Source organism: Papaver somniferum, unplaced genomic scaffold (assembly GCF_003573695.1).
Source record: "Papaver somniferum cultivar HN1 unplaced genomic scaffold, ASM357369v1 unplaced-scaffold_16, whole genome shotgun sequence".
NCBI lineage: Eukaryota > Viridiplantae > Streptophyta > Magnoliopsida > Ranunculales > Papaveraceae > Papaver > Papaver somniferum.
In genome coordinates this window covers 2,601,234-2,612,701 of record NW_020625486.1, presented here as the reverse complement: position 1 = coordinate 2,612,701, position 11,468 = coordinate 2,601,234, and the positions used below count along the sequence as shown (strand labels likewise).

At 37.8% G+C, this 11,468-nt stretch overlaps 2 protein-coding genes across 4 annotated transcripts; one reads left to right on the top strand and one right to left on the bottom strand.

Annotated features, from left to right (window-relative positions):
• The first annotated feature begins 723 nt into the window (after positions 1-723).
• Positions 724-6,136, top strand: LOC113337472 (26S proteasome non-ATPase regulatory subunit 11 homolog). 2 transcript variants are annotated; one of them, XM_026583154.1, is made up of 3 exons: positions 754-878; positions 1,877-2,004; positions 4,549-6,136. In XM_026583154.1, the coding sequence occupies exon 3, from the start codon at positions 4,574-4,576 to the stop codon at positions 5,840-5,842; it is 1,269 nt and encodes a 422-aa protein (XP_026438939.1). In that variant the 5' UTR covers positions 754-878; positions 1,877-2,004; positions 4,549-4,573; the 3' UTR covers positions 5,843-6,136. The 2 variants fall into 2 exon arrangements, with proteins under 2 accessions (XP_026438938.1, XP_026438939.1); XM_026583153.1 differs by lacking the exon at positions 1,877-2,004 and having other exon boundaries at positions 724-878.
• LOC113337471 (WD repeat-containing protein 44-like) lies at positions 5,803-10,206 on the bottom strand. 2 transcript variants are annotated; one of them, XM_026583152.1, is made up of 8 exons: positions 8,564-10,206; positions 7,903-7,993; positions 7,627-7,784; positions 7,476-7,527; positions 7,303-7,382; positions 7,129-7,222; positions 6,745-7,020; positions 5,803-5,923 (listed from the first exon to the last, which is right to left on the bottom strand). In XM_026583152.1, exons 1-8 carry the CDS (start codon positions 10,196-10,198, stop codon positions 5,901-5,903), a joined length of 2,409 nt encoding a protein of 802 aa, XP_026438937.1. In that variant the 5' UTR covers positions 10,199-10,206; the 3' UTR covers positions 5,803-5,900. The 2 variants fall into 2 exon arrangements, with proteins under 2 accessions (XP_026438937.1, XP_026438936.1); XM_026583151.1 differs by lacking the exon at positions 5,803-5,923 and having other exon boundaries at positions 6,119-7,020.
• Positions 10,207-11,468: the final 1,262 nt, after the last annotated feature.

Here is an 11,468-nt window from a genome sequence, read left to right as displayed (position 1 = left end):
GGACGCTGACTATTTTTACCATCAAATTTATTTCCTGAAATACCTGTTAATATAACTTTAAGATGAGAGTGAAATCATTAATTTATGAGTTTTGTTATCTTGTCTACAAGATAAGAGCCAATTATTGACATGAGAAAGCGTAAGAAACAATAAAATATATAAGAGAGAATGGTTATTTGCATTAGAGAATGCAAATATTCATGGGTTTTTGAAATTCTCTAACTACTGATGCATTTGCCAATGCAAATAACCATTATCTCTCATATAATTTATTGTTTCTTACACTTTCCCATGCCAATGACTGACTCTTATTTTGTGCATCCATGTACAAAATAACAACAAAACCTTTTATTTAGTTAAATTAGAAATGAAAAAAAGAATTGTTTTATGATATCATGTGTGAATTAGCTACGAAGTCGCCCTTCAACTTTTAGAACAAAAAAAATCGAAAATTAGTTTGGATGTATAGTTTCAGATTGACTTTTGCTTATGACCGCGGATTGACTTTTGCTTCTAATAACCAAGTGCTGGTAAAAACAGCCAGCGTCCTCCTCAGAATACAAGGGTGAAAATATCTAAGTAAACGGTCTTGGTAAAACAGTCGGCCTCCTCCTCACACTACAACTACAGTAAAAATACTTGTTGGGGTGAAAATATCTCAGTCTCAGCAAAAGTTTTGGGTGTAAATATTTCCAGTAAAACCAAGAATCACTTTGGCTTGTTTCGAAAGAAAAATAAAATACAAAAAAAGAAAAGAAAAATAAAATACAAAAAGAATTCGTTCTTCTTCCTCTCTTTTCTCTCACTGACCTCCAGATCCAAATCGCTTGATCTCATCCGCTTCGATTTCTCTCCTCCAAACTCCTCCTACGCAGCAGGTAAGTCATATCCCCTTTCTTTTTCTTCCCTAGAACTCAATTTATTGATTAGGGTTTAGGATTTAGGATTCTTTTTAATATTTTGTTTCGATTTCTTATGAATCATATTCCGTAATCTGTGAGTTAGAATTTCATTGAGTTCCAGTCCGTTTGTCGAATCTCTAGGTTTTGATATGGTGGTGGCGGATTCGTTCTTCCTTCTTTATGTTATTTCGTCTAATTTAGGGTTATACTTAACAATTGTGCATGTTTCGGATAGTAACCAAAAGCTTGCCTAGGGTTAATGTTTCTCAAAATTGAATTGATTAAGGGTTTTGTATAATAAGAGTGAACAATTGTAGCTCCAATTAGTATTGTTTTTCTGTCAATCTTTAGGGATAAAGTTGTTTGTATAGATCAATTTGGGATCATCATGTTGTAGTTACACAGAAATTAGTTCAAATTTCTAAGTTAATCGTTTCTCTTTGTCACTGATAGAGGTAATCAAACTGTTATATAGTTGTTGGGAAAATAAGTATCAAAGTTTTCTAACTTGTTTGGAGTTCAATGACCAAGCCAGTAGGTGAACTTTTAACCTGATTGTTAATGTTGTCAAAAGCACAATGGTTGTCAGCTTTTATCAGGTATCTTCATGTTGAGTGTTATTGATAACTACATTGTAGTACAATATAAGGAGTTTAAATTCTAGCTCAATGCGAGTATTGCTTTTATGTCGATCGATTAATAGAGGGATAAGGTTGTATGTTCATATCAATTTGGGATCATCATTTGTAGTTACCCAGAAATTAGATTTAATTTCTGTGAAGTTTGTCACTTATCGAGGTACTCAAACTGTTCTATAATTTGTTGGGAAATATAAGTAGTAAAGTTTCTTGTGGCTTATAACCTGATAGTTAATGCTGTCAAAAGCATGATCGTTAATTGTTGTCTTATCAGCTTTATCAGGTGATAATCTTCATGTTGAGTGTTATACATAAGTACCTTTCTTTATGTTGCAGTTATCTGTTAGTTAAGGCATGGCGATAGTCATTTATCAAAGGTTAAGTACAATAGCAGGAGTTCAATTGTAGCTCCAATACCACACATCAATTTTGGGATTAGTTTTTTCAAGTTTGTCACTGATCGGGTAATCAAAGTTTTATATAATTGTTGGAAAATTAGTATTAAAAGTTTTCTTGTAGCTTTAGTTTTGTTTGGTTCGGGGCTAAATAGCCAAGCTGAGTAGCTGAACTTATAACCTGGTTGTTAATGATGAAAGTGGACAACAACAATTGTGTATGTTTGGATAAGTAACCAAAAACTTGCCTAGAGTTAAATGTTTCTCAAAGGGTTGTGTACGATGTAAGAAGTTCAAATTATTGTTTTTCTGTCCATCTTTAGGGATGAAGTTGGAATCATTATGTTGTAGCTACACAGAAGTTAGATTTTATTCTTTTGTGAAGTTTGTCACCTATCGAGGTACTCAAACTGTTATTTAATTATTGGGGAATATAAGTATTAAAGTTTTGTTGTGGATTATAACCTGATTGTTAATGTTGTCAAAAGCATGATCGTTAATGGTAGTCTTGTCAGCTTTATCAGGTGATAATCTCCATGTTGAGTGTTATATATAAGTACCTTTCTTATGCTATAGTTATCTTTTAGTCTAGGCATGATGGTAGTCCCTTATCAACGGTAGGAGGAGTTCAATTGTATCTCCAATACAACATATCAATTTGGGATCATCATGTTGTAGTTACATGTTTTTTTTTTTGTAAAGTTTGTCACTTATCGAGATAATCAAACTGTTATATAATTGTTGGAAAATAAGTATTAAACTTTTCCTGTAGCTTTACTTTCGTTTGGTTTGGGGATAAATCCAAACCAGTAGGTGAATTTATAACCTGATAGTTAATGTTATCAAAAGCACAGTGGTAGTCGGCTTTATCAGTTAATATCTTCACATTGAGTGTTATAGATAACTAGTTTTCTTATGCTACAGATACCTTTTAGTTTTGGCCTGACAGTAGTCGTTTGTATGTGCAATGGTGTACACTGAAACTTTGATTATAAACCACTATTAATGTAGAGACAGGTGCTGTCAAAATTAAGGGATTATCGTGTATGAGTTAACATGCGGATGAAAGTCTGAGTATCCACATACACGAATGACACTGTAAAAGCAGAGCAGTATTTTATCTGTTTGTTTGGTCACTAGTTATCTGGAATTCTGCCATAAACAGTGTGCTGTTGGTTGGGAACTTTAGGTTATGTAGAGCTCTGTGGAGTGTGGACTAAGAAACTTACTATACCAACTAACTTGACCAGTTTATGTATCGGAACTAGGACAAGGCTGAAGCTGCCATGAAAAGCTCATAAGTTATATGGACAGAACTTCCAACTCGACCTATTTCAAAAATAGGTTCCAGTTTGAGAATCATAAAGGAGGAATGGTTTCATGCAGTTTTTAGATATATAGATATGTTGCTGATAAAGAATATTGTGTTAGAATTACATAAATTGCTGCATTTCAATACAATTTTGTTTGTTTTATATATGCACTCATTATGATGAAAACAATTTAAACGTCCATATTTATTTTTATATAATGAATAGGGTTTAGGATTAGGATTTTCTTTAATATCAATATAAGGAGTTCAATTTGTAGCTTAATTAGTATTGTTTTTCTGGCAATCGTTTAATAGAGGGATAGAGTTGTACCCCAACAATTTGGGATTATCATGTTGTTATTACGCGGACATTTTTGTTTTGCTTCGTGAATTTTGCACTGATTGAGGCAATCAAACTAATTGTTGGAAAATAAGCATTAAAGTTTTCATGTAGCTTAACTTTTGTTTGGTTTGGGGATAAGTGACTGGGCCAGTAGTTGAAGCTATAATATGATTGTTAATGTTGTCACAAAAGCCCAATGATTATCAGCTTTATTAGGTGGATATGTTCGTGTTGAGTGTTATGGACGATTACGTATCTTAAGCTACGATTATCTTTTAGTTTAGGCATGATGGTGTCGTTTGTTAGGGGTATATGCCTGTATGTGCAGTGGTATTCACTGAAAATTTTAAAACTATAAGCCACTGTTAATTTAGAGATTATTAATGTTAAATCTAAGGGCTTTTTGTGTATCAAGATCAATATTTTATTCGTTTATTTGTTTCGTCACTGGTTATCTTCAAATCTGCCATAAACAGTGTGCTTTGGTTAGGGACTTTAGGTTATGTAGAGCTCTTCTGACTAAGAGGCTTACGGTACGAACTAATTTCAACTTAGACCAAATTTTGGTATGGGAACTAGGATATGGTTGAAACTTCTATGAAAAGCTCATATATGAGTTATATAGGCAACACTTCTAAAATGTATCTAGAAAAGGTGTTCCACTTTGAGAATTATAAAGGAGGAATGGTCTCACCTTTCATGCCTTTTTATTGCTTTAGTGGTGGTAAAATAAATTGCGTTAGGATTGCATAAACTTCTGTACTTCAATACAATATTATTCGGTATATATTGTATCCATAATGATGATCCTCCTCACAAAAAAACATGTCCATTCTAGTATTTGTAATCAGATCTTATGAAAGTGGATAAAGTATGTTCAATCTGTTTTTGCCTGAAACCACAAATGTCTGTACTAATGTATGTTTTTTATTTTATTTTTTGTGTTGTCCTTGTGCAGAAATTGGGTTATCTAAGTTTTAGCCATGTCTTCATCATATCTTCCGGCAACGAATGATTCAATTGCCCAGGCTTTGGAAGCCAAAACCCCATCTGAATCCATCTCCATCCTTTATCGTATACTTGAAAACCCTTCCTCTTCTCCCGAAGCTCTGCGCGTAAAAGAACAGGTCATTTCTAACCTTTCAGACCTTCTTACACAAGAGAAGAAGGGTGAGGAACTTCGAAGTCTTCTTACTCAGTTAAGGCCTTTCTTTTCTGTGATTCCTAAAGCAAAGACCGCGAAGATTGTCCGAGGGATAATTGATGCAGTAGCCAAGATTCCTAATACCTCTGACCTTCAGATATCTCTTTGCAAGGAAATGGTTCTGTGGACTCGTGCAGAGAAGCGTACATTTCTCAGACAGCGTGTTGAGGCAAGACTTGCAGCGCTTTTGATGGAAAGCAAGGAGTATTCAGAAGCATTGACCCTTCTGTCCAGTTTGGTCAAGGAGGTGAGGAGACTGGATGACAAGCTTCTTCTTGTTGACATCGACTTGCTAGAGAGTAAACTCCATTTCTCTTTGAGAAACCTTCCCAAGGCAAAAGCTGCCCTAACTGCTGCAAGAACAGCTGCAAATGCCATCTATGTTCCACCAGCCCAACAGGGTACCATCGATTTGCAGAGTGGGATTCTCCATGCCGAAGAAAAGGACTATAAAACAGCATACAGCTATTTCTTTGAAGCATTTGAAGCCTTCAATGCCCTTGAAGATCCTAGGGCAGTCTATAGCCTCAAGTACATGCTGTTGTGCAAGATTATGGTAAGCCAGGCTGATGACGTGGCAGGGATAATATCTTCAAAATCAGGCTTGCAGTATGTGGGGCCAGAACTGGATGCTATGAAAGCAGTGGCTGATGCTCACTCAAAACGGTCACTAAAGCTCTTTGAATCTGCCCTTCGTGACTACAAGGCCCAGTTGGATGAAGACCCGATCGTCCACAGGCACCTTTCCACCCTGTACGACACGCTTTTGGAGCAGAATCTTTGCAGGTTGATCGAGCCTTTTTCACGAGTTGAGATTGCTCATGTTGCTAACCTGATTGAGCTGCCAGTAAGTCATGTTGAGAAGAAGTTGTCTCAAATGATTCTTGACAAGAAGTTTGCTGGTACATTGGATCAAGGTGCAGGGTGCCTCATCATCTTTGATGATCCCAAGACAGATGCAATTTTCCCAGCAACATTAGAAACCATTTCCAACATCGGGAAGGTCGTGGACAGTCTCTATACAAGGTCCGCCAAGATAATGGCTTAAGATTGTCAGTGATGTGACTCCGGATTATTGATGGCCCTGCAATTCTTTACTCGAAAGATTATTCATGTAGTTGATTTGTATTTCATTCTAGACAGGTTAATCTTGGCATTCGTTTTTTTTTGTTCCCCGTTTAATGCGGTTTGTGCAATAGATACTAGATCGAGTTGGTCATTTGCAGGCTGATAATCATTAAACTGGATTGCGTGCTGCGCTCGATTTCCGTTGGAAAATCATGCAGCTCAAAACCAAATGAACAGACTTTTGACAATTTCTCTATTGTTGAGTTACTTATCATGTCTGCGTATTGATTATGGGGAAAAGAAGAAATCGAGTTATTTTACAATGAAATGAGGCTGGCTGATATCATTGCCTTACAAAACTGATCCAACTCCAGCCTCTTTTAATATATCCCCAAAAAGCTCTTTTCTATCTGATAGATGAGCTACCTGAAACTCCACCTGATGGAGAGGATGATGCAGGACTCGACGAATAGTTTTGGAAGAGATGGATTTGGTTTCTTAGACGCAGCGGCAACCCAAAATTTTGATATATTCTTAGTTCGCCGCCTATTCCTGCTGTCACAATCACCATACCACATGCTGTTCTATGGTTACTATTGCCATCCTCACACCACCTTGAGGACGATGAAGAACAACTGCTTGAAGCTGATATAGAAGGGGAATGCCCAAACTTGAAGGAAGAGTTAACAGAAGAGAACGAAGAACCGTTGTCACTGATTGCCGAGTCTACATGGGATGATTTATCGAGCTCCTCCTCCGTGCAACTCGTCCCTCTTTCCGGCGCGTGGTGATTCTTCTTTGGAAGAGGTGGAAGATTTTTGTTTCTGTGGTTGTTTTCTAGTGGTGAATTTTCTTCTGCAGGAGGAAGAGGAGGGATTCCATTTGAGGGGGAGCGACAATGCTCTCTTTTTGAGCCTTGAGATAGAAGTGGTGGTTCATATTTGATGCTTCCAGGCCAAGGTATTGCAACTGAGACGTCTTTGCATTGGAAATATTCATGAGATTGGGTAGTCACAAAACCTTTCTTTTTCCATGCTACTACATTCCGAAGCTCGTCTCGTTTCCAAACGTATACTAAAGAATCCTCACTGGCACATATGACATATTTTCCGTCCACGGTGAATGATGCTGATATTTGACTGTTAGTGTTTCGGAAACCTGTCAACAGATGGTAAAATCCTACATTAGCAATTGCAGAATCCACAAATATTCAAGAAGTAACTTCTTGTGTAACAGGTCCTAGAATCAATGTGTCAGAGATGGTACCTCTAAATTTCTGAACTATGGTAGTACCGTTAAGTATCCGTATACGTGAATCCGCAGAGGTTATCAACACTTCAGAAGGATTCACTGGATCAAACTGTCCACAGAGATAAATGGATCACACAGAAGTTCAAGGAACTAAATGGTTTTCTTTATGTTTCAAAGCAGTGTCATTACCTCGAACCCGGTTATCTTTTTAGCTTGCGATTTCTTTTTGGTCTGCACATTTATCTGTTCTTTCTGCACTAACTTGCTTTCTGAAACACCAAGAAAAGCTAATGTTATGCTTCTGACAAACATCAGTATTTTCTAAGATAGTGCATCTAACATTTACCCAGCAACAGGCATACCAGATGTGTCGTACAACCGGCAAGTTCCTTTATGTGAACCGACCATTGCACCCTTCAATAATCCAAAACAAGAATGTGCACACACACAAAAGAGTTAGAAAGAAATGCATCACCAATAGAACTTAACAGTTTTTTTTTTTTTTTCGAGTACCTGGCCGTCAGGAGTATAACAAACAGCAGTAACCATTTCATGCAGATCTGTCCAGTCAACAACATGTCGATCCGGTATACTCCATAATCGAACTTTGGCATCAAGTGAACCACTGATGAAGTAGTCATCGTCTATCGGGTTGAAGTCTATACAAGTTACTGCACCACCCAAACCAAAGACCAGAACGTTGTAAGCAAAAAACACTCGGAACTTAACTTTAGGTATACCTGGAAAACTGAATTGAGTTAACTACCAAAGCAGTAAGTAGCATCTTACCGTAATCATTGTGCGCAAACAGCTTTAAACAACTCTTGCTTTCCATATCCCATAACCTGACAGTTTTGTCCATGGAAGATGAAAGCAGTTGCTGGAAAACCAAACAACTTGAGCCTCTCGACTGATCATTAATATACACTACATAGCTAAAATGAAATTTGGGAGCTGACATCATTTTTTAAAATTGATCTGACTGAAATACTCAGAGTCTGTTTGCACTCGGTGTCTGAATCTGACTCGGGCTCGAGTCAGACAGTTTTTTCTTATTTTCAGTCAGATCTGACTCAGACCCATATGAGTCAGGAAATAAAATGACCCCGACTCAGGGGATCAAGCTGCTGACTCACATATTTTTAAATCAGATCTGACTCAAAAAATAAACATATTGAGTCAAATCCAGATGAGTCATGTAATATTAGTCAGATCCAGACGACTCAGATGAGTCAAGAAAATATGTTTGTTTTTTGATCCAACTGACTCAAAAATACGCTAGTTAGCAGCTTGATCCCTTTATTCCCTGACTCAAAGTCTGACCCAAACTAAAAGACAAACGGTCTGGCATCTGATTAGTGCTGATTCAGATCTAGATGACGAGTCAGCAGTAAATAAACACGCTGTAAGATGGCAGTGCCGACAACTAGAAAGGACACTGAAGAGATACCTGTGATTTGGACCAAGAGAGGTCCAAAACATCATCCAGATGACCATGGAAAGAGCAAATAGGTTTATCTGTCAGTGAGAAAGCAGTCTCTGGAACAACAATATAGTCCGGAATTTTCCCCTTCTTGCTAGATCCTTTTCCTCTTCGTCTCCTCTCTGACGGCATTGACAGAGTTTCCGCAAGCGGAGATTGCTCATGCTGAGACTGACTTGCCATGAGCTGAAGTGGAGTTGAGCTCCCATCATCCGACTGTTTTGATGACAAAATGTCACAATCTATTACTTCCCAGACATGAACAACACGGTCTTCGCCTGCACTCGCAAGAAACCGAGCATCATGGCTAAATCTAATGCACCAAATTGAGCCTTGGTGAGCTGAAATTTCCTGGCACATGTAAAGTCCGGTTAGTTCTTTATGCGACTTCCCGTGCTGCCGAACTCGAGTCCACTGAGACGCCGTAGCTGGATTCTTGGTCGCTTGTTGTTGAGCTTGCAGCAATGCATCCTTATCAACCATGAATCCGTTAATCGAATTCGCAAACCCCTTCAAGTTTTTCAACAAAGAAACTCCTCTCTTCTTGCTTGATCTGAAGCTCTTGTTGAGCTGAGCATTCTTGTCATCACCTTCCGTTTTATTTCCGTCCCGATCACGCGTCACATTTTCCCGTCGCATCAGCTCCTTCACAATGGGAGAATGGCCAACACTTTTCTCGAATTCCTCTATAGTTATGTGCTTCCCAGTTTGCGCATCACTCAGGCTGTTCCACATTCCGTTTTTATCCAGCGCATTCACGACGAACTCCTTGCCTGTATCAAGATTCTTTATGAAAAATGAACCTTCACTGCCACTCGGAGACATGGTTACTCTTGAACCACCAAGATATTTAAAGCCTCCGTATCCAGTTTCGATTTTTAATGGCTTCATTGAATCAAGAACCGGTGACTGCGGTTCGCGGTGGCCGAAAAAGGAAGGACCCGAAGGTGATCTGACAAGGTGTTTTATTGAATCAACACCAAGTAATTCTGTTCTTCGAAGTTTAGCATCTACACAAGCTGCTGTTGGTATGTCTATGTCCGATCTATGCCGACCAATGACTTTCTGGATGAATGTGGACGGCGAAGGCACTGCAGGTGCCGCCGCCGGTGGTAAAGGTGACGGTGCAGGCGTTTTCTTTGATTTTACAGGGATGAGTGGGACGGATTTCTTTGTTGTTGACCTACCGAATTCAGGCGTCGAGAATCTCAGAAGCGACTTATTGCTATTCAATCCCATTCCCTGGAGAAGACGTTTACGCCGATCTTTAATGGATCCAGGTGCAGACATCCAGATATCATAGGCACCTGACATGGTTTCCTCTGGTTCATGAGCCTCCACATTAAACTCTCGCGGAGGAGGAGCAATGCAGGAAGAGAAAGACACACGACTGTCGTCATACTCTTCGTCGGACGATGAACCGAAATCGAGAGTAATCGCATTTGATATCCTGTCGAATGATTCGAAAAACTCATCATCATTATTTCCCAGTCCATCCCATTCCATCATCATTGTCTTCCTGTCCGCCATTTTCAGGAAACAGAATTCACAGAGACAAACTGGGAAAAAAATTTGAATTTCTGAGTGTGTTATTTTCCTCATCCATAGAAGCAGAGGCGGGAAAAAGGGAGCGTAATATAACTTAAGGATAGTATTTGTGGTGGGAAATATTTTCCAATATTAGTAAAAAAAAGAAAACCCTGTAAAACAGGGGTGTTAATAGTAAAATAAGCATAAACTTAGAGAAACGTTTGAGTTTTTCTCTACTGTTTTTTTTTATTCGAAAATATAAATCTCTTATTGCAAAAAATCCAAGAGTTTCTAGGAGCATTAGCACGAGCAAAAATGGTTAAAAAGTCTACTGTTTGGAAAAGAGTAAAACGACCCGAAATCCCAGGAGCTAATCCAAAATCACCTAATCGATTGACAGGCATAGCTTTTATAGCTGCTTTATCTGCCTCCCTTGAAACAAAACAGAGTTACAATAAAGTCTAAAGTCTAAGTTCTGTTGGTGGCAGTTATTTCACTCAAAATTGAAACATTGGAGTCCCCTAGTAGACCTTGATTTTTCTCTATTAAGACCCGATCCTATTCCGATTTTAAAGATTCTTTTTTTTTTACAAAAAAAGGCAATTAATTAAGGGGTATTTTGATTTTGGGTCATAACAAAGTGACCAGAATTACATTTGGGTCATGAATTTTTTTTAATTAGAGTTTAGGTCACGGACCGTGATCGACCGTGTTGACAGTTAAATAATTAATTTCTTTTTTAAATAAATTTTTAATTACTTAACACCGTTAGCACGTGAATTTGACTCAACGGTTTAGATCAGTATATATCTCATGGACGGATATAAACCATCCACCAGAAACAAGTGACAACATATATGCACCGTCGATATTTATACAATTAACACTAATACCTCCGGCGCCACCTCAAGAAAGATGAAGAACAAAGTATATTTGATCAAAAAAAAATTCGTTACATCAATTTCTTCCCAATACCAATAGTGAACATTCAAAAATTCTGCAAATTCCCATCAAATGAGAGAATTAGATCAATCTCTTCAACTTAACATTACTAACAATTTAAAAAAAAAATACAATAATAGCAGATATTTGTGAGAAAGAACAATCTGGCTCGATCTGACTCAGTATTATAATGGAAATTCTTCATATTGACATCTCAATACTTACTTGAATCAACTATAGACTATAGATGAAACTCTCTATTCTAGCTATGGGTTTTTTTTAGTTTATTCGTTTATGACCTTAGTAGCACCACCATCAGATCTACTAGCACTAGCACTGTTTTTTTCCTTAAACCCACCACCGCCTAACATAATATCGTACAAATCCGTAATTTTTTAAT

Excerpts from the sequence above, each read along its gene's own strand:
- LOC113337472 (XM_026583153.1), top strand. The coding sequence starts at position 4,574 with ATGTCTTCATCATATCTTCCGGCAACGAATGATTCAATTGCCCAGGCT.
- LOC113337471 (XM_026583151.1), bottom strand. The coding sequence starts at position 10,198 with ATGAGGAAAATAACACACTCAGAAATTCAAATTTTTTTCCCAGTTTGT. Across the intron at positions 7,994-8,563 it reads TCTCTTGGTCCAAATCACAG|CAACTGCTTTCATCTTCCAT; the intron begins GTATCTCTTCAG and ends TTGGTTTTCCAG. Across the intron at positions 7,383-7,475 it reads CCGGTTGTACGACACATCTG|AAAGCAAGTTAGTGCAGAAA; the intron begins GTATGCCTGTTG and ends TTGGTGTTTCAG.